The following is a 22,863-nucleotide window of genomic DNA, read 5'->3' as shown; positions in this document are numbered from 1 at the left end:
GAAGACATGCTGACATCAGAACATGTTTACTAATGGTGCATCGAGTCGCATGAATTCTCACACGCTTGCTGAGGCTTGTTGAGTGACAAGATCATTGGCTGATGAGAGCACCATCACTGTCCCTCAATCATTACAGATATGAAACCTTTTCAAATATAATGGAGAGTGCCTTATTTTACTGTATTCTACATGACAAGCTTGTCATCCAACTTATTTTTAACTTAAGAGTTGGTGTGACCATCTTTAACTTGAATGTGTGAGACTGGTTCAGTCACTTCCAGTCTGTTATGGTGGTTGATATTGAAAACTGGTATTTGTTATCATATTATTTTAATTGATTGTCATCACACTGGTTTGTAGCGAGAATGAATAGTTTTATCGTTTACTGCACTTTATTTGAGTAATTTACCTAACGAATCGGAAGTTTTGCACGTTCACAGAAAATAGGTAAATATTGAGTTGCAAAATATGGATACAACAGCGCTCTAGAAATCTTAATTAAAATCTATCCTGATTTGTGTCACCACGTTGTTTACACACTTATGAACTGCCACAATCTGTTGTGCTATCAATTATGATTACTGCTGTTAATCTTGCCTAAAGATCCCATGCAATGTAGTGCAATAGATTTCTTATGAAGGAAACTCATACAAGAGTCACAATATTCTTTGTCAAACATCAGTGTTATCATTTGTCAGCTCTAATGGTAGTATTACTGTAAGAATGCAATGCATGCAAGACTGGCATGTGGGTCAGCTGTGTTTTCCAATGACATAAACGTTTAAACGTGACTGGTTCTTGGTTACTCAATATGAAGGAATGGGACCCATCAGAGTTTAAAAAAAAAAGGTTTGCACACTTTTCATTGTAAAAATGATGGGGAAAAATTCCACTGACTTTTTTTCAAATTCCACTGACACTGGATTTTTTGGAAGCACCAATATACCCAATCTAACCAGTCTATAACATTGTTCCTTTAACATGAAAGACGAAAATTTGTTGACATGGCAGATTCATTTCTTCATAAATTCTATAAGATAACTTTTAAAAATGTAAGACTGGGAGTTCAGCAATATCCAGCCTCACAAATGTAATTTAACCAAGCCACGAAGAGGCTAACTATTGTGGCTCTTAATGTGAGTTTATCCGGACCAAAGGTCATTGATAGATGTAGACTGATGATTTGAAATTAAGCCTGCACAAGGCTTAAGTTTTGCTAACAAAGTGAATGCTCACCTGACCAGCTTTACAAGCTCTCTTTCTTAACAGCCGAAAGAGCCGGTTTGACTGGAAGAACATCTAGTCGATCGGCCCAGCCTTTCAGATCATCTAACTGCTGGTGAGGTAATGTGAGCAGAGCGCTAGGTTAACACATCAACATCCGTTTCCACAGACTTAGACAATGATATCTATAAGAGCTCTCATGAAACCGAGCACTGAAGATTAACATAATCTGTTTAATCTTTGAGGAAATTGTGTATTGCTACAATTATTATTCCGCAATCTTTAAACTATATCAGTGCCATTCAAAAAGAAGGGATTGTAAATATCATAATGTAGAATTTTATGACAGCTGATGATGTGTGGAAAAACCTGTATTCATACAATATATACACTAGTGTTGGGGGTTGGTAAGATTTTTGAATGTTTTTTAAAAAGATTCTTACGCTCACCAAGGCTGCATTTATTTGATCGAAAACACAGGAAAAACAGGAAAAAAATTATATTCTTACAGTTTTCAGTGTCACATGATTCTTCAGAAATGATGCTAATTTAGTGTTCAAATTAAATGGAATTTTAACGTTTAAAGGCCCGCTCACACCAATAACTATAACGATAAAGATAAACATATAGTTCTAAAAATCGTTCTAAATATAAAAGAATAGCAGAGTCTATACCACAACTTTAATGGCACAGAGAAAAAAAATAGAATCACTTTCAGAAATTTTTTTTTTTGCCAATCAGAATCAAAACAGCATACAGGGCGCACTTAGAAAAAAACAGAACGTTATCGTCTGCTGTTGGACGCCATTGTGAACGGGCCTTAAAACAGCTGTGCTTCTTTTCTATTTGGAAACCGTAATACATTATTTGTTACTGGATTCTTCGATGAATAGAAAGTTCAAAAGAACATAATTTATTTGAAATCTAATTTCTCTCTCTCTCTCTCTCTCTAATACATATTAAAGAAAATGATGTCAAGACAACCTATTATTCTCATTTTATTAGAATGAGTAATCAGAGTCATCTTTCTTCTTTGTCACTGTATATACCTAATATCACGAAAATGGTTGCTTATTCCTTCTCCACTGTTTACAGGCACTTGGCAGTAGCAAACTTGAGAACTTAATTTAAGAGGATATCTGGTGGATATTTCTAGGTGAAAGTTTACAGGGAGGCAGATGGAAAGCACACATTCCAAAACAACCTCAGGGAAAGAGAGAGGCTGAGTACCCGACTGAAGCTGACAAAAAGACAACATTTTATATCAAGCTACAGCTGACATGCTTGAACAAATAAATAGGTAAATTGGCAAAGCAAAAGACACAGCCGCATTCCCATGGGTCGGTTCAGGTGACAGTTAACAGCCACTACACCTGTCCTAACGTTTCAGCACACGTTTATCAAGAGAGGCTATGTGTTTAGAACCAAGATTCAAATGAAAACTTGAGGCTTTGGGGGGGGGTTGGTCTTTCTGGTTGAAGTTCCAGTAACAGTTTTGTTATTCAGAGAGGTATGGGGGATGGAGAGCGGTGAAAAAGCACAGCAGTATAGCTTCCTGAGTATAAATATCAATCTTTCTCCTTTTAAAGGCTTTATAATGCCCTCTTACATTTATTTTACATCCTGATTTACTTTTCTGTAACGTAAGCTTTTGCATATCAGAAGTCAGATTAGGTTAGATTTTCCAGATTGTGTTGCTCAGCACTATTTGCATATACTATAACACAATAGAAAAGCAGGTTAGGGAGGGTTTATGTTGCTTCCTGGTATATAAGTACATCCAACTTACGAGTTAGTTACTGCACACACACATACAAAAAACATTGCTGCCAATGGCAAAAAGTTTACAGGAGGGAGCAACTTCAGCGGTCCATATTCTATCACTAGGGTGTTTTTGTGTTGCCTCATGGCCTGTGAATGTTACACCTTAGCACATAGTAAAAGTCCACAGGGAGGCAAAGTGGTGCTGGGAGGGGAACTCCCATCACAGCGGGGTTCCTGCACCCTTCCCACACAACTTTTCCCTCCAAAAAACAGCCCATCCTTCGGGCAATCAGATGTAGCCATTAAATTCAGGTCTCTGTTTAAATACTTTAACTGGTATGTACATTAAATGTACATTCAAACAGTCTCACAAGAGGGTAAGATCAACATCCTTTGCCTGTAAAAGGCCAACACAGTGTCCTTAAGAAGGCTTCCTCCCACTTAAGCTGAAAATGCCAAGTTTTATCACTTGAGTACTTCAGTTTATAAACCAAGGGAGCTCACGTGCCTCTGGAGTGTTTATGTCTACAAAAAGATATAAACCGTGGTTAACGTCATTTAACCGCGTAAGGAGGACACAGTATAAACACATCAATCCGAGCAGCTAAACACCCTGATATTTTATTGTTATATAGAGTTGGAAAATTGGAAAAGTGCTGATGGTGGACGGCTTGTTTATGATGTGCTCCGCTGGGTGGCGCGAGGGTGTAGGACGGCCAAACCCCCACCGACCCCCGAGCAGAGTTCCTGGGAGGTTCGCACCTCCGGGAGGGATGATTATCCTGTCAGGAGCATCTTCACAGCAACCTAACAGGATCATTTTAAACCCTTCAGTTGTTTTCACAGCCTCTATGGGAACGGTCATTCCAAATGGTCAGAGGGGAATGAAGCAATGCTACATGGGAAACAGTATTTGAATAACAAGAAGATCTCTGATCTCTGACCTTTAGGTTCTATTCGGGCTCAAGCAGGACTTCAATACGAGTTAAGCCCCATCAACTGCATTTGTAGCATAATGTTATTATTCGCAAAAAATAATAATAAAAAAAAAAACAAGGTTACCATGAGACAAAAGAAGCGCAAAAAAGCAGCAAAAGGCGACAATTTATTCAGGATTTAAAAACAGAAATTCAAAGTTTATATTTGTATAAAATCACATTAATTCTGGTTAAAACTTATTTGAGCTGTGAAACTGTTCTAGTCATATTTATGGTCGTTTTACATTGCTGTGGGACTACTGTTCAAAAGTTTGAGGTCAGTTATATTTCAAGATATTTTTTTGAAAGGAATTAATACTTTTAATCAGCAAGGATGCATTACATTGGTCTAAAGTGTCAGTAAAGACATGTTGCAAAAAAAAATCCATTTCAATTATATACTAAAATAATTGATCAAAATAATTTTATTTAAAAAAATTGTTTTTTCACAACTGTTTTCAAGATTAATAATTAATAAAGTTCTTAAACACCAAATCAGCATTTTAGAATGATTTCTGGTTATGTTGTTTAATGTGATACTGAAGACTAAATTTTGCTGTGCCATCACAGAAATAAATTACATTTTACAATACATGAAAATAGAGATCATTTATGTAAAATTGCATTAAAAAAATTCACAATATAACTGTTTCAAAAGCATTTTGTCTAAATTTAGACAGAAAAGGTTAGTAAGCGATTTTTGTTCATGTTAACACAAATATTGTTCACATCTTGTGGCTATAGTATAGTTATAATATTTTCATATTAGCCTACTTAATTCCATTGTAAGGGCCTCACCAGATTGCCTTTTAGCTTTCTTTTGTTGAAATGATTTTCTGTGGCAATCAACAGACATGCTGTCATTTAAGTACTGAACCCAGAATATTCATTTAAGCAAAAGTTAGAGGGGAATCTGTGTTCTTAATCATAGTTGATAGTTGCTTTCAAAAGTGAAGGGAATGTTTCACTGTGTGTAAACACAAAGCAGCATGAACTCAAATAAATATGGGTGGTTTCTCTTTCTTTTTCCCAAACGGGTAAACTCGAATGACAACTCTTAACTCTTGTCTATGCAACAAGCACCGAGTTCCTATAAGGAAATTGCAGATTATTTAAATAATACAAAGCCGGCATGGAAAACATTTCCTCAAAATATGTAACAGTTAGTGGAATCGTAAGAAAAGGTTAATACAGCCAAAAAAAAAAAAAAAAAAAAAAAAATTGGTCCATGAAACAACAGAAGACAGTAAGATCTAGTCTAGTGTGATGGATGTTCACAACAGCTGTGCCCCAGAAACACTATGAAACTGATATTGCAAAAAAGGTTTACTTGCCTTCTGTTGTCTGACCTCTAGAAAGCATTTACTCTGTACAGGAAACCAAAGTATACATTTCCATTTGGTATTTACAGTATTTAAACATAATTTAAGAATTGACACCAATAAAATAATTGATTCAACTATGTAATTTATAAGAAAAAAGTAACTCAGAAGCTTGGTGGTGCTCTGAATTCTGCAAAGAGCTCAGATATATTTACTCCATCCAGTTAGAGTGAGCTGAACCTGTATGCTATCTCTCAGAAATAAACTGCTATGGATAACAAGATATCCTGACAACAACTGGAACACAATCAAATATTGACCCGCCAAAAAGCGAGTGAGATGGATTAGCATAATCCCTCAAGTGACCCACAACAATGGTGGCCAAATAAGATCTGCTTTAATAGCTGAAAATCTCTGTATTGTTTTTATTCATCAAGCAAATGAGTATTTGCAATTATAATTTAATTAAAACAGTTTATGTTGTTTTTATTTTGACTCTTTAATATAAACATTAAAATCAAACAAAAATGAATAATTAAAATGTCATATAATGGTAACATTTTTACAATAAGGTCATATTTGTTAATGCATTGACTAACAAAGTAAATATGAGCTATATATTTTTACAGTATTTATTAACCTTATAACCAGTATTTATTAAAAAAAATACCTCTGTTCATTGTTCATGTTAGTTCACAGTCCATTAACTAATGGTAACAAATACAACTTTTGATTAAAAAAATGTATTAATAAATGTTGACATTAACATTAACTAAGGTTAATAAATGCTGTAGAAGTATTGCTCATTTTAGTACATGTTGACTAATACAGTTAACTAATGTCAACAAATGAAACCTTATTGTACCAAATAGGAAATCATTAATATTTAATAAACTTATGTTGTATCAGTTTCCAAAAATTGGCACACATGTCCCCCTAGTGGCTATTTAAGGTCAGAAACAATGAGGAAAAACAAATGGATATAATATTAACTTATACTGTTAACTGCAATATTAATAATAAGAAAATAATAATAAAAATAATAAAAGCACTGAGAATTACAAAATGTCTGATCATAAAATTATGTTTTTAAATGAGGTGAGACAACTGTAACCACTAAGTTTGTGGATGGAAAATGTATCTAACAAACTATGTAACAGAAAGATGTAGTGTAGTTAACAATACAAATACTACCAACAATTTGCTTATGGTCCATTCTGTGGTTTTCCAATCTTTATCCTGTTTCAAAGGAAGACTCTGTTGAGTAAAAGAAATGGAGCCATAAAACATATATAGACACAGACAGAAGAACGACAGTTATGTAAAACATGTATACTGTAGTATGCATGCACCATAACATGAACCATTACCTCTGCGTCATCTAGTCTCTGCTAGAATCTCTTGACAGCTCCTGTAGACTTGAACCAAACAACTCAGCCGAGGCTTTGAACTCTGACGAAAGAATGCAACGTGTTAATTTAAATGAATGAATGAGGCATTTATATATGACATTCTATACAGCATCACAGGGTCATTCCTATACAGCTGCTTCATACCTGGAATAGAGGGACGACGCTTGTCACAGTCTCAGGCTCTGCAGGGTCCTTGATCAGAATGCACAGATAGTATATGATGCTGTGCTGAGTTGGAAACATACAAGGAGTTATTATTTTTTACATGATTTTGATTTCTAGATTACAAAGTCCATCATGCACGGAGGTCAAATACTTTCTTTACCATATAAACGGCCTCGTTGATGACAATGTCTTTCAGCTTGCTCATCTCAATGAATGTCGTGCTTTCTCGTCCAGATGCGTAAGATGAAGACAGTTGGATGCCGAGGGAGCCGATTATAAGAAGAGTCTCATGGTCCACCTTTACAAAATGAATATGAATCATCATCCCAGCCAGCGTGAGGAGGATGGCACTCGACAGGACAGCAGTGTTCTAGGCAATAATAAAAGTCAACAAAAGTCAGTATAATAAACTCATTTTAGTATTATAAAATTAAATATGCGTATGAGTTCATATTATTTGCATTATAAAACGTTCTTACCTCGGTGAAGAAAAATATAGCATAAGCAAATAACCATATAAAGCAGGTGCACACCATCACCTTGCGCAAGGACAGTTTCGGTGAGGTGACAGTAAACTCTCTGCAGAAAGCAGAGTGAGTTTGGCAGTCTAAAGAAATCGAGTTGCCATTTATGTCTGTGAACTCTTCTTCAGCCATAGTTATCTCGCTGTCAGAATATTATGAGAATGAGGACTTGAGTTGAACTAGATTTGTTTGTCATTTATCAACAGGCACTGAAATCTTCTTCTTACAGTATGGCGGTGGCAACTTAATATAAAGATGCATTTCCGCCACCTACTGGACTGGGGTTTGGAGGAGAATTGCGGTTGACCTTAATTATTTTTTGTTGTAATGGGCCTTTTTTATCGTAGATATGCCTATTATTTGATTTTACGTTTATGAAAAGTAGGCTGAGGAAGAGACGGGTAGTTAATTGAGTTGTAACAAGGATCTAAATGACCTTTATATACATCATGGTTGTAGCTACTGTTGTGTATGATGGGTGTCAGCCATTTCTTTAAAATACATGTTTCCAAAATAATTCAATAATAATAAAAATAACTTTTTAAAATAAGATTTATGTAGGCTATATACAGGTTCTATAGGCTATCATGTTGAATTTTCACAACCAACACAATAATGATTTGAATGTCTGTCTGTAGGCCTATGTCTGACCCTCAGATCCCCACTTTTCATCAGTGAAAAATTGAAATGTTGTCTACCCAGAACAGTTACTACAATGACTTATGTAACTAGTGATGAAAAGTGACTTAACATGATCCTTTGAAAAAGAGAAGGCACTCTACACTTTAGCATAATTTTACATATTACAAAAATAACTTTCTTTATTAAGAAGAACTTATACATAATTTTATATTTACTTCTATTGTCTTCAAAATATGGTTAACGTGTGCGGAAAAATGTACTGACGTGACATGCATTTATTATTGTACACTTAAATATACTTTAATTTCAATTCTAATGACTCATCATGTATTTAAATATAACTATAGGCAACAGAATTGTAATGAAGTTGCAGTTTAGTACATTTACAAATAAACAGTCATAATCAAGTACATGCGTTTTGGAATGTTAGTCAACACATCAAAACAAGTGTGCTTTTATAACGTACAATAAAAGACATTAAAACACAATCATTTAAACATGAAGGCTTTTTCAACCGTTTAATTTGACATTTTTTAAAATGTCAACTTCAGTATGATAATTTACACTAAAGTGGGCTGTAATTAATATTATATTACCTGCAAGAACAGTTTATTTAATATGTAAATAATGTACACACACACACACACACACACACACACACACACACACACACACACACACACACACACACACACACACACACACACACACACACACACACACACACACACACACACACACACACACACACACACACACACACACACACAAAATACAGGCTGTGCACTTCTTTTTCAGATATGCCCAATGATATGTCTCCATATATGTTCCCAAAAAAATTCTTGGTTTTTTTAATCATATATCTTATCAACCTCTCCTTATCCTAACACTTAAACTGAAATTGAATTCATGTCATGATAAGTGTTGTGTATAAGTAAATTTTGCTTGTAGAGAATGGACTCCATTTCCCATCTGGCTTTGCGTTTGGTAACCTTCGACTGCAGCTACAGTGAAAACAAGCCGATCAGCTGATCTGACCTGGCAACAACATTCACCCGAATCTACCGGGGAGGGGAATCGTTTTACAAGCTGGTGGGGAAAAACAGTTATCTTGACATTAACCGGCTTATTAATTTGTGTTTATCAAAGAGTCGTTGTCGTGTGCGATATTTCAGGGAATTCCGCGGCTTATTTGATGAAGACTGCGGTGTGATTCTGGCTCGAAATCAGCTTGTTTTGTTCGGTCAAAGCTGTGTTGATCAATGTGTTGTTGGGTGAACATACTTTAAGGGCAGTCTGTACGATACTAAATAATCATTAATTCAGCTGCAGAAATCATATTTCTAACCCCCTAGTATCTGTTGTCTTTGAAATTGGAGGATATTTTATAGACACGTATGCTAATCTTAGTTAGCTTGATTAACAAAAGCCCAGGACGATAACAATAACAGTAACTCGAATGTAGCTGTTTTCTTAGTGTTTACGTCTGTCAATAAATACATTTCGATTGTAGTTTGTGAGTTTAGACACTTTAGACTGCTTGGTCACTTTAACATCAGCCAGAAAGCTAGACTTTAGTCTGACTTAGTGCCAGTGCTATACGGATGTCAACTGATCTATTTATAGTTCATATTGAATATTTTATTTTAAGCCAGTGTCATAATTTGACAAGACATTTAGAATTCCAATGAAATTCAAGGCAAACGAGTAAGATATTTCGTTTAAGAAGAACACAAATGCATCATTCATGAGGTATAATATATCATCTCTCTTGTTGATTGTACATTTAGGTTGGTCTCAGCTGTAAGTTAGTTGGTATATTTACAGAGAGCTTTTAGTTTTTTAAATAAGGTTGTTTCAGTTCGGTGTGCTACCTCGCTATTATATTTATTCGTATAATGAGCGGTCAGGGCTCTTCAGCGGAGAAGGGGTTGAACGGTGTACTGGTTTGTCAGGAGAGTTACGCCTGCGGCGGCTCTGACGAGGCCGCCTTCGAGTGCGATGAATGCGGCAGCTTGCAGTGCGTGAGCTGCGAGCTGGAGCTCCACCGCCAGGAGCGCTTGAGGAACCACGACAGGATCCGAATCGCACCTGGCCACGTACCCTACTGCGATTCATGTAAAGGGGACGGTGGCGTTCCGAACGGGGGGCGGCTGAGAGCAGTGGTCCGCTGTCAGGGATGTAAAATCAACCTGTGCTTGGACTGTCAAAAGCGGACTCACAGCGGGGTCAGTAAAAGAAAGCACCCTATCACTGCCTACCCTCCCTGTAAACCCGCGGAGAAGAACTGCAGCACTGGAGATGAACAGCTGGATGCGTTGAAAGCTAAACTGGAGAAAGTCATCAGCTTTCTTCTCGTGGATGAAAAGGAAGACATGCAGGTAAGTCATTTTGTTAGAGGCTGCTGCAGAATCAAGTGACGTCCAGCTCCTCCTCTCTGGACGTCTAATGGGGTGGAGGGATAGAGGTGTGGGTAGGGTTTTATAGGATTAGGGTGTGGTTGGATATTCTAGCTAGAGTGGTGCTGGTATGACGTCACTTTGTAGGCCAACCAGCAGTTAGCATCACGCTGTCGTTTTGTCCACGACATGTTTTGTCCTTCTAGATAATTATCACAGTTAACTTTTATGAATTTAAGCCCAAATGCAGTCGCCAGAAGTAAAAAGCTTAAGGTAGGCTATAAACTAACTACACCACGGTCCCATGAATTCAACATCACCACCACCACTAAGCTTCCGACAACTCTTTCAGTTCTCCCAGAACGTTTGAGTTAGAATAGTTTGTAATTATAACCATAACGATGATGTAAAAGCGAACTGAGCTGACCTATTCGGCGGGATGACGTTTAATCACCTCCAGACAGCCTCTGTAGTCCCATTTAGCCACTTGTTAGCAACCGCCTTATTCAAGACACATAACAGCTTTAAAAAAATCACGAGTGGGGGAATATTGATGTATTTTATGTTGTGGAATAAAACGTGAACGTGCCTTGAGCTTGTGTTTACATCAGACCTTATTTCAGCCATTGAAACAAAACCCCATTCAAAAAACCCATTGACTCCGTGACGATGCTCACTGCAGAGCAAATGGGTGGAGCTTAAGTCGAGCTCCGCCTCACTACACATCCAGTGAGGAGGAGTGAATGTAATTTGGGCCTAATGGGTGGAGCTAGAATACCAACAACACCCTAACTCTACCCACAACTCTATCCCTCCATCCCATAAAGCTAGTGCTATACTTGCCCGCAAGGGTCCATGTGACGTAAAAATCGTCATCGGAGGGTGTACGCAGAGGCTCTTTGCAGAAATCCGCGTGCCTCACATTTTTTGTGACTGCACGGACATGTACGCGCGGTCACTTGACTGCAAAAGCACCAACTGTGCATCATCACCAACTGCGCCGATCTAATGCGCATGTGCAGAACACTTCCACAGAGCGGACCCCAGCATACACTTTTTAGTAGTATAAACAGGGCTGGACTGGGACAGAAAATCGGCCCTGGCATTTTGGCACAGACTGGCCCACTACATATGATCATAAACACCACCCATCTTTGCACGCCTTTGAATATGTTCAACTCCTATTCATTAAAACCACTAATGGCATGTAATGAGTGAGTAGGAACGAGTGAGAATTAACAGATGAAATAAGTACAAAATTGTAATTTATTAATACAATTGAACTATACTCCGCAGCGATGCATCAAAAAACAAGCTATAAGCTGCACTAGCATAGCAATACCAGTGTTTCCCACAGGATCTTTGGTAAAACTGTGGTGGGTGGACCTCTGTCCCTCTAGGGGGGTTTGGGGGCATGCCCCCCCCCCCCCCCCCCAAGAAAATTGTGTGCATTTTAATGTTAAATTCATCAATCTGGTGCACTTTGAGAGTTAAAAATTAAAAGCTGCAACCCATTTTTAGTGTGCAAATTAAACACAGAAAAAAAAAAACTCTTTTAGTATAAAACTATATTTACTATATTACACTACTACATAATAATAGTTATAATTAATCTCAAGACAGTAGCCTAATAGCCATATATTGTAAAACAAATGCACTGAAAAATAAAGAAAACTTTCATAATTAGTTTTGTACTAATTTATAAACTTGAAAGAGATAAGCACATGATCTTTTATTTTGACGGAAACTGCATCAAGCTTTTATTTTGGCGGAAAACATGGATACAAACGCGTCTCATTAAACTTCTAGTAAATTGCTGTAATCGTCAACAATGCAGATGTGGAAATAATGCGTTACTAGGTAATGGGTTCCTACACTCATAGCCAAAGTGTTTTAAAAAGTAGTTCTGCTTACCACAGACTCTACACTTTCTCATCTCTCTCCTGATCCTCCTCATTATCCTCCTCATCAGCCACTGGAGCTGATGAAGGTCCTGCTGCTGAAGAAAACACATATACTTTGACACATTTTACAGCGTCTGCTTGAAGGGCCTATATCTATTTTTCACGCTATTTCTCTGCACATTCCTTGCGTTTCTTCTCCATCTCTCAGACTATAGACAGATACACAGTACACTTGACACTGCACGCTCACTCAAAGCACAAAGGGGGAGGTGTTTCAAGATTTGATTGGACCAGCCCAGTGTCAATCAAGAAAACAACCAATGGGCCGCTGATCTACGTGTTTCATGGGCCGGTCTGTCATTGGAAAAAAATATGAATTTTTTTTTGACCAATGCATTACATCGGCACTGACCCAGCGCCGTCAATTAAACAAAACAAAACGAATGGGCTGCCGATGTACGAGTTTTATGGGCCGTAAAAAATAAATAAAAATAAAAATAAAAATATGAGATGTATCGGCCCAAAAAGCACGTCGGCCCACCGGGCATTTGCCCGGTATGCCAGATTACCAGTCCAGCCCTGAGTATAAATACAAGTAGTCCGCGTCCGTGCTGTCCGTGTCCAAACTGGAGTATAACCGAGGCATCCAGAGAGGTGGAGCTGGACGCCATTTGACTCTGCAGTGAGCACCACTCGCATTTTGTTTAACTTATTTGTATTTTACAAGTATTTCTCCTTTTTATGCAACAGTCATCCTCAAATTTGATTGGCAGAGCGGTGTTAAATGAGAACTAAAATGAAGCTATTTGATTGGAGCTAGGGACTCTTTTTTGTTTTCTCTTTTAAATGGAAACGGATTTGTATGATTTTGCAAAAAAATATGAGCAAAGTTTTTAAGCCTTTTCTCTCACTCCATGATAATCTATGTATCATTTGTCTTAATTGAAAATTAAAGGAACTAATGACACATGGATTTGGACTACTGTTGGGGTTTTTTGTCATTTCCTATTTTGAACTTGTGTAAAATCAAAAATCGTTATTTGTTTTTATTAATTGTATTTGTTAATCAATAATGACACTAGTCCCTTTTCGATTTTCCCAAATTGTATTTAATTGAATATTAAAACAATGAATGATACACAGATAATGGTCAGTTGGAGCAAGGATTCTCTCGCTAGTTAGTTTGGAGTGGGAAGTGGAAATCATGGAGTGATTATAGAACGCCTTGAGCAGTCCCGTGCACCAAAGTTGATATCTGGCCTGGACCCCCATGGACATCCCTGTGCTCCCCCCATCTCCCTCGAACCGGTCTGAGATTTCAAAAAGAACTTCATTTCAGCCGAGGGGGAACCCTCACCCTGGAACGCGATTTCATCCTAATGCAACCCCCCGGAACGACCGCTTGATGTCCAGTTCCCCTTCGTTGGACATAACAGTTGGAGCTAGATGGCCCAACCACACTCTAACCCTATACATAACTCCTCCTATAATGTCCAAAGAGGGGGAGCTGGATGTCATTTGGCTCTGCAGTGAGCACCACTTGCCTTAAGCAGGGAGGGAACTCACTGTCGCTCTGCTCGACTCAAGTTCCAGACTGTCTTTTAATCTGTGGTTTGCATTGTGACAAAGCATTATGCTTTTTCTTCTTTTCAAACTACTAGTTGTTTTTTTTGTTTTACATAACTCTGTGATATTGCCTAAGTATATGGCTTATGTTTATTTCCTTAACCGGAACAGCTGAAGGATGAGGAGGAGTTTGTGAGGAAATTAGGCTGTAGGCCTGAGGAGCTCTTGAAGGTGGTTTCCATTTTCGGCAATACTGGAGAGGGCAAATCCCACACGCTCAATCACACTTTCTTTCTGGGTCGTGAAGTGTTCCAGACATCCCCAACCCAGGAATCCTGCACCGTTGGGGTGTGGGCAGCAATGGACCCTGTTCATAAGGTGGTGGTTATTGACACAGAGGGACTCCTGGGGGCAGGAGCTAACCAAGGACAGCGAACTCGCCTCCTCCTGAAGGTGCTTGCAGTGTCTGATCTGGTCATCTATCGGACACATGCCGACCGGCTTCATGATGATCTTTTCAAGTTTCTGGGGGATGCGTCAGATGCGTATCTAAAGCATTTTACGAAGGAGCTGAAAGCTACGACTGCCCGCTGTGGTTTGGATGTGCCCCTTTCAACTCTGGGTCCTGCTGTTATAATCTTCCATGAGACAGTCCACACCAAGTTATTAGGCTCAGGTCAGTTTACTGAGTTTTGGATGCTTTCCACTTTGCTGTCCTATTCACAAAACAATAGCTTAGAAATTATATTGAAATGGATAAAGTAAGCAAAGTAATGAATGCTTAATACCGCTCTCTCTTGTGCACTGTAGATAAGCCATCAGAATCAGCTGAGCGGCTTCTTCAGGAACGTTTTAGAAAGCTTGGCCTCTTTCCGGAAGCATTCAGCTCTATTCAGTACCGGGGCACTCGCACCCACAACCCCCCGACTGACTTCAGCGGTCTGCTGCGTAGCGTGGAGCAGCAGTTAGACAACAACACTACACGATCTCCACGGTCTGCTGGTGTCATCTACAAGGCCTTGCAGGTAATTCGTTTTTTTTTTTGTCATTAATAAGCTCAATCACACATTTAACTCATCTCATCGATGACATGAAAGGGTGGAAGTGTTGGTTAGAATTGGCTTTTCTCCAAAAATCGTTTTTCTGTTTAATTTTTAACCTATTAAGGTGGTCTGTTTTCCTCAATTGGCTGCTTAAAAAACCTGAGCACTGGCCTTAAAATATTCCAAAAGATACGTGTGTACTATTTTCGGTTATAAATTTTAATGTATCAACAAGCTAATGATGAAGCTCTTGTTCACAAGGCTTTGAGTGAATGCTTCAGTGGAGAGATTCCTGATGAGCATCTGGCAAGCAACTCTTTCTTTCCAGATGAATACTTTACCTGCTCTAGCATCTGCCTCAGCTGTGGGTAAGCTGCTCCTGGCTCTCACATACAATTAAGTACATACTCTACTTTACTCTACTCTATAATGGTGCTTTTCCACTGCATGGTACGGCTCGGTACGGCTCAGTACGGTTCGGCACGCTTCGCCTTTCCATTGCGTGGTGCGACTCGGTTCGGCGCGGCACGGCTCGGCACGCTTTAGCACTGCAGTTAGTACCGCTTCAAAGTGGGTGGGATTATGGCTGATCGTTATAGTTTATCCGCTCCTCGGCAACCAACAAGAGGAACGTCTGCGCTTCTCGTCCACTGACCACGATTCAGCCATTTCTTTTTTGGAAGTTTTTTTTCTTCAAGCATGTCAAGCAAGTAGTTTTAAAACAGGTGCTACAGCGGTGGCTGTTACTGGCTATTTAAATCTAGCGGTTTGATGTCTCACAAATACAAGGACGCTGGTAGTGACGATTCTGTCTGTCTGACCAATCAGTGATCTACAGTGCTTCCACGTCACATTTTAGTATCGGTACAGAGGTGGTACCATTTAAAGCGAGCCTAAGCGAGCCGTACCGTACCGTACCGTACCATGCAGTGGAAAAGCGCCACAAGTGAGCCGTACCGAGCCGAGCCGTACCGTACCATGCAGTTGAAAAGCGTCATTATGCTCACCAAGGCTGCATTTATTTGACCAAAAATACAGTATAAACAAATATTTTACTTATTTTAATATGTGAAAAATTATTACAACTGTTTTCAATTTTAATAGAAAGTTCAAAAGAACAGTATTTATTTAAAATATAAATGTTTTTATAATATCTTTGCTGTCACTTTTGATCAATTTAATGCATCCTTGCTGAATTAAATTATATTTTTCAAAAAACATTTGCATGGTATGTTATGGATATCAAATATAAGTGTTAAGTCATGTTAGCAATTTGGTTCTTTCCGACAAAGGCCTAGACAGAATCAGGGTTGAACTTAAATTTGGTAAAAAAAAAAAAAAGGGGGTGGGGATGTATAGAACCTGTTCCCTTTGAAGCCTGTTAAATGACAAACCCTTTGAATGACTGTTAAAGACAACACAGGTTCAATTGAGCCAATGCTCAAAAGAGTTCACTGAAGTCCCTGAGCAACAATATTTATCAAATGAAATTTATATTTGTATATATTTTATATATTATATTTTTAGATTGCCAAATGTTCAGTTATGATGCCAACACGTCACCTACCGTATATTTTTAACTCCTAAAGTTCTTTTTTACAGTTGAGTAATTTACATACACTTTAAAAATTGGTTTGATCAAATCAATGAAATAAAAAAAAAACAGTTTGAAAGGAGTTATTTGTGCAGCGCCACTCAGCTGGCTAAACTAGTAATTAGATGTTTGACTATGTTAGTTTTAACTCTTGTAATGCAGGTGGAAAATTCCTTGCATGTACACCATACTGAAGCCTGTTCTGAATTACATATATTCACAAAAGTAATTTTGCTATTTTTTGTTTGTTTTTTAGCTCAGGCTGTAAAAACAGCATGAATCACCTACGAGAGGGTGTGGTGCATGAAGCTAAACACCGTTGCCGCTATTCAGCCCACTACGATAATCGCATCTATACCTGCAAGGTAGTTCCTAAACAATGTAACACATGACCTGACCTTACCAGCTATACATATTCTGGGACTGCCCTGGTCTGACATTATGTTAACCTGCTATTCCAGGCTTGTTATGAGAGTGGCAAAGAGGTGATTGTGGTTCCAAAGACGACGGCATCCTCTGACTCACCTTGGTTTGGTTTGGCCATATACGCCTGGTCCGGGTGAGTGGTGTTATTGGATTATAGTTGTACAAAGGTGCATTTACTTCAGTTCATTTAGACATACGGGACTGAGTTGGGTTTTTTTTTTTTGCAGATATGTGATTGAGTGTCCAAACTGCTCTGTGATATATAGAAGTAGGCAATACTGGTATGGGAACCAGGACCCTGTTGATACAGTGGTTCGGACTGAGATCCAGCATGTCTGGCCAGGGGTGAGAGAAATCTGCTGTTTTTTTCCTATGTTTCCTCCATTTAAATGGCGAAGTTTTATTTACTTTCACATTTCCGTCTCAGTCTGATGGATTCCTGAAGGACAACAACAATGCTGCGCAGAGGCTGCTGGATGGTGTGAACTATATGGCTCAGTCTGTTTCAGAGCTAAGCGTCAAGCCTGCCAAAGCCGTCACCGCCTGGTTAACAGACCAGATTGCTCCTACTTACTGGAAGCCCAATTCTCTCATCCTTGTGAGTTTTAATGCTAGGTTCTTTTTTAATTTGACTTTTAAATAAAGAGAAGTGTTTACTGAAGAAAGAGTTGTTGTTTTTTTCTAGAGATGTAATAAATGTGGAGAGGGATTCCAGGATAATGATACAAAGCACCACTGTCGGGCCTGTGGAGAAGGTTTCTGTGATGGTTGCTCCTCTAAGACACGACCAGTCCCTGAGAGAGGCTGGGGCCTGGCACCTGTGAGAGTCTGTGATGCCTGCTTTGAAAACAGAGGCATCCCAGAAGGTATACTACACTTTGAATGGCAGACAGAAACATTTTAGATCATATTCAATAATTAATATATTAATTAATTGTGAATATATATATATCTTTTTTCCCTTTCCTTACACACACACTATATTTACAGTTCAATAGTTTGGGGTTTTAAAGTTTTTGAAAGAAGTTTCTTATGCTCACCAAGACTGCATTTATTTAATCAAAAAATGCAGTAATATTGTGAAATATTATTACAATTTAAAATAGATTTATTATTTTATAGTAGTCAGTCTCTCTCTCTCTCTCTCTCTCTCTCTCTCTCTCTATATATACAGTTCCTTCTCAAAAAATTTGCATATTGTGATAAAGTTCATTATTTTCCATAATGTAATGATAAAAATTAAACTTTCATATATTTTAGATACATTGCACACCAACCGAAATATTTCATGTCTTTTATTGTTTTAATACTGATGATTTTGGCATACAGTTCATGAAAACCCAAAATTCCTATCTCAAAAAATTAGCATATCATGAAAAGGGTCTCTAAACAAGCTATTAACCTAATCATCAGAATCAACTAATTAACTCTAAACACCTGCAAAAGATTCCTGAGGCTTTTAAAAACTCCCAGCCTGTTTCATTATTCAAAACCGCAATCATGATTAAGACTGCCGACCTGACTGCTGTCCAGAAGGCCATCATTGACACCCTCAAGCAAGAGGGTAAGACACAGAAAGAAATTTCTGAACAAATAGGCTGTTCCCAGAGTGCTGTATCAAGGCACCTCAATGGGAAGTCTGTGGGAAGGAAAAAGTGTTGCAAAAACGCTGCACAATGAGAAGAGGTGACGGGACCCTGAGGAAGATTGTGGAGAAGGACCGATTCCAGACCTTGGGGGACCTGCGGAAGCAGTGGAATGAGTCTGGAGTAGAAACATCCAGCTGCTGAAAAGCTTTATGGAGATGAAGATTTCATTTTTCAGCACGACCTGGCACCTGCTCACAATGCCAAAACCACTGGTAAATGGTGTACAGACCATGGTATTACTGTGCTCAATTGGCCTGCCAACTCTCCTGACCTGAACCCCATAGAGAATCTGTGGGATATTGTGAAGAGAAAGTTGAGAGACGCAAGACCCAACACTCTGGATGAACTTAAGGCCGCTATCGAAGCATCCTGGGCCTCCATAACACCTCAGCAGTGCCAAAGGCTGATTGCCTCCATGCCACGCCGCATTGAAGCAGTCATTTCTGCAAAAGGATTCCCGACCAAGTATTGAGTGCGTAACTGAACATAATTATTTGAAGGTTGACTTTTTTTGTATTAAAAACACTTATTTTATTGGTCGGATGAAATATGCTACTTTTTTGAGATAGGAATTTTGGGTTTTCATGAGCTGTATGCCAAAATCATCAGTATTAAAACAATAAAAGACCTGAAATATTTCAGTTAGTGTGTAATGAATCTAAAATATATGAAAGTTTAATTTTTATCATTACATTATGGAAAATAATGAACTTTATCACAATATGCTATTTTTTTTAGAAGGACCTGTATATACACTGTATATATACACTCACCTAAAGGATTATTAGGAACACCTGTTCAATTTCTCATTAATGCAATTATCTAATCAACCAATCACATGGCAGTTGCTTCAATGCATTTAGGGGTGTGGTCCTGGTCAAGACAATCTCCTGAACTCCAAACTGAATGTCAGAATGGGAAAGAAAGGTGATTTAAGCAATTTTGAGTGTGGCATGGTTGTTGGTGCCAGACGGGCCGGTTTGAGTATTTCACAATCTGCTCAGTTACTGGGATTTTCACGCACAACCATTTCTAGGGTTTACAAAGAATGGTGTGAAAAGGGAAAAACACCCAGTATGCAGCAGTCCTGTGGGCGAAAATGCCTTGTTGATGCTAGAGGTCAGAGGAGAATGGGCCGACTGATTCAGGCTGATAGAAGAGCAACTTTGACTGAAATAACCACTCGTTACAACCGAGGTATGCAGCAAAGCATTTGTGAAGCCACAACACGCACAACCTTGAGGCGGATGGGCTACAACAGCAGAAGACCCCACCGGGTACCACTCATCTCCACTACAAATAGGAAAAAGAGGCTACAATTTGCAAGAGCTCACCAAAATTGGACAGTTGAAGACTGGAAAAATGTTGCCTGGTCTGATGAGTCTCGATTTCTGTTGAGACATTCAGATGGTAGAGTCAGAATTTGGCGTAAAAAGAATGAGAACATGGATCCATCATGCCCCGTTACCACTGTGCAGGCTGGTGGTGATGGTGTAATGTTGTGGGGGATGTTTTCTTGACACACTTTAGCCCCCTTAGTGCCAATTGGGCATCTTTTAAATGCCACGGCCTACCTGAGCATTGTTTCTGACCATGTCCATCCCTATATTGCCACCATGTACCCATCTGATGGCTACTTCCAGCAGGATAATGCACCATGTCCCAAAGCTCGAATCATTTCAAATTGGTTTCTTGAACATGACAATGAGTTCACTGTACTAAAATGGCCCCCACAGTCACCAGTTCTCAACCCAATAGAGCATCTTTGGGATGTGGTGGAACGGGAGCTTCGTGCCCTGGATGAGCATCCCACAAATCTCCATCAACTGCAAGATGCTATCCTATCAATATGGGCCAACATTTCTAAAGAATGCTTTCAGCACCTTGTTGAATCAATGCCATGTAGAATTAAGGCAGTTATGAAGGCGAAAGGGGGTCAAACACAGTATTAGTATGGTGTTTCTAATAATCCTTTAGGTGAGTGTGTGTATATATATATATATATATATATATATATATATATATAGATACATAATTTCTTAGTATATAATATAAAGTGCATACTGTAATACTTTCAAAATTAACAAAGGTAAAAAATTGTTTTATTATAGTATACTGTGCAAATTAGCAAATGTATCTGATACCTTTATCAGTGAGATCATTAATATCTTAAATTACTAAATATTGAAAAAAAAACAATGCTTGATTGACTGTTTTCAATAATTTTGAAAGTATTACAAACTTAGTATAAGACACTGATGACACTGCACTCTATAGTATAAGACACTTAAGACAACATGTTGTGACATAATGGCATTATTTCAATTCATAATATGAATAATATCAAAATCACGATCTCACACAGAACTGCTGGATGCAGCGCTGGAAGACGAAGAAGGTGGGACTCTGATTGCCAGGAAGGTGGGAGAAGCTGTTCAGAACACATTAGGAGCAGTAGTCACTGCCATAGACATCCCTCTTGGTGAGTTCTTCACTGTATTTCACAGTTTTGAGCCTATGATCATGTATGTTAATAGTAATATGAATTCACGCTGGAAATACAGTATCAATCTATTATAATGTTTTTATAATTACGTAGATATATTAATATAAATTTTAAACCTTAGGCTTGTTTGACTAACCTGTTATGTGATCTTTAGGTTTAAGGATTTTAATTTTATCATAGTTACATACTTGCAGTGGAATATCAGCATATACAAATGATCAAATGCACCTGTGTATTTACTAGGTCTGGTAAAAGATGCCGCCCGTCCAGCATATTGGGTCCCTGACCAAGACATCCATTGTTGCTCCCTGTGCCAGCGCGAGTTCAACGCCCGTCTCTCTATCCATCACTGCCGTGCATGTGGACAAGGAGTATGTAACGACTGCTCCCCTGATCGCCGGGCCGTGCCCTCCAGGGGTTGGGACCATCCTGTGCGGGTGTGCATCACCTGCAACCAAAAATCTGGAGAGCTCTAGCAGAACCGGACATCTCTCCTCATAAGACACCCCCATATGTGGCCATAGTGCTTCAGTACAGATTGGGAGGGAAGAAGTGCTGCTCTCAAACCGATAAATCCTATTGGTAGTTGAAAACAAGAGGAACATCTCTGCTTTCTGTCCCAACATTTCATTCACGTCATGCTCTTCAACTCTACGTGATCTGTTCACAGTTCAACATATGTAATGGCCAATGTATTTTCTTCTTTCAGAGGTTAAATCCATCAGGAAAATAAATGTAGGTCAGACCTTTGACAATCCTTTGTCTACCATGCAATACGTTACCTGTGGGCAGGCCCAGATGGAACAAATGTTTTTTCGGGAAAACCTGCATAATGGGCTTAAATGTGCAAGAAAAAGTGTTAAACATGCTTAAATGTGCAAGATATGAATTCTGGGCGTTCCAATTCTGTGGCTGCAGATCCATATGGACCTTCCTGTGGGTAAAGGCAGCTAACATAAGGCCTCTACAGGAGACACTAGACAGGTGCACAAATATTATTTACCGTACTGTTGTGTTACTCAATTTTCAGTTTTACGAAAGATTTACCCTGTCAATTTGCTTTTAAAATGGAAAATTGTCCATATTGTTTTGCTTTCTTTTACCCTCAAAGAAACCCTAGTGTACATTTTAGATTCATTACCGTTTGTCTCAATTATTTGCTGCATATTATGAATCTGATCTCACATGATCATGCTAAACTATCTGATATTGTTGAGCATAATTTAAATTTCTTCTTTATCATTTATTTTAAATGTGTACTTGAGCAGGATGTTTTTGTTTGAAATTTTTAAAATGGACCTTTTTAAAGAATCACTACCACGGTTGCCGAATCAAACTGCATAGTTACTCCTAACACAAAGCCATGATGAAACCGCACAAATGATGTGGCTCTGCATTATCTGTCAAGAGATGCCAATCCTCAAATCTCATGTTATAATATGGTAGTTGGTCTTATTTAGCCCCTGGTATGTGTTATGATCACTGTCAGTAAAATGATTTTTTTGGCCAAACGAACACTAATTATGTAGAATCAGGTTATTACAGACTCAGTGAGGCATGTGTGGATGACTGACACAGACATAAGAAACATGAATATCATTTTATATTCTTTGCACCTTGTATTCTAATTAAATTAAACTTGAGTAAATCTAAGGGTGTGGCTTACATACAGTATAAAAATGAGTAAATACTGTACACAGCTTGACAGTTCACCTAGAAATTCTGTGATTTACTCACCCTCATGTT

General features: G+C 38.5%; 2 protein-coding genes across 3 annotated transcripts; one reads left to right on the top strand and one right to left on the bottom strand.

Moving 5' to 3' along the window:
* Positions 1-5,690: 5,690 nt before the first annotated feature.
* On the bottom strand, positions 5,691-7,618 carry pigh (phosphatidylinositol glycan anchor biosynthesis, class H). Of its 2 annotated transcripts, none has more exons than XM_077220412.1 (5): positions 7,344-7,618; positions 7,025-7,234; positions 6,844-6,927; positions 6,658-6,739; positions 5,691-6,544 (listed from the first exon to the last, which is right to left on the bottom strand). In XM_077220412.1, the coding sequence occupies exons 1-4, from the start codon at positions 7,518-7,520 to the stop codon at positions 6,665-6,667; spliced, it is 546 nt and encodes a 181-aa protein (XP_077076527.1). In that variant the 5' UTR covers positions 7,521-7,618; the 3' UTR covers positions 5,691-6,544; positions 6,658-6,664. The 2 variants fall into 2 exon arrangements, with proteins under 2 accessions (XP_077076527.1, XP_077076528.1); XM_077220413.1 differs by having other exon boundaries at positions 6,477-6,544; positions 6,646-6,739.
* Positions 7,619-9,030: 1,412 nt separating this feature from the next.
* On the top strand, positions 9,031-22,770 carry zfyve1 (zinc finger, FYVE domain containing 1). The gene is made up of 11 exons (XM_077220414.1): positions 9,031-10,411; positions 14,071-14,575; positions 14,710-14,924; positions 15,204-15,310; positions 16,793-16,901; positions 16,998-17,095; positions 17,190-17,307; positions 17,390-17,560; positions 17,648-17,828; positions 20,977-21,093; positions 21,361-22,770. Exons 1-11 carry the CDS (start codon positions 9,929-9,931, stop codon positions 21,591-21,593), a joined length of 2,337 nt encoding a protein of 778 aa, XP_077076529.1. The 5' UTR covers positions 9,031-9,928; the 3' UTR covers positions 21,594-22,770.
* The last annotated feature ends 93 nt before the right edge of the window (positions 22,771-22,863 follow it).

The sequence above is a fragment of the Siphateles boraxobius genome, unplaced genomic scaffold (assembly GCF_051911475.1).
Source record: "Siphateles boraxobius isolate OS27281-9 unplaced genomic scaffold, OSU_SipBor_1 8, whole genome shotgun sequence".
Lineage (NCBI taxonomy): Eukaryota > Metazoa > Chordata > Actinopteri > Cypriniformes > Leuciscidae > Siphateles > Siphateles boraxobius.
The sequence above is the reverse complement of the archived record's forward strand: the minus strand, read 5'-3'. Positions and strand labels throughout refer to the sequence as shown.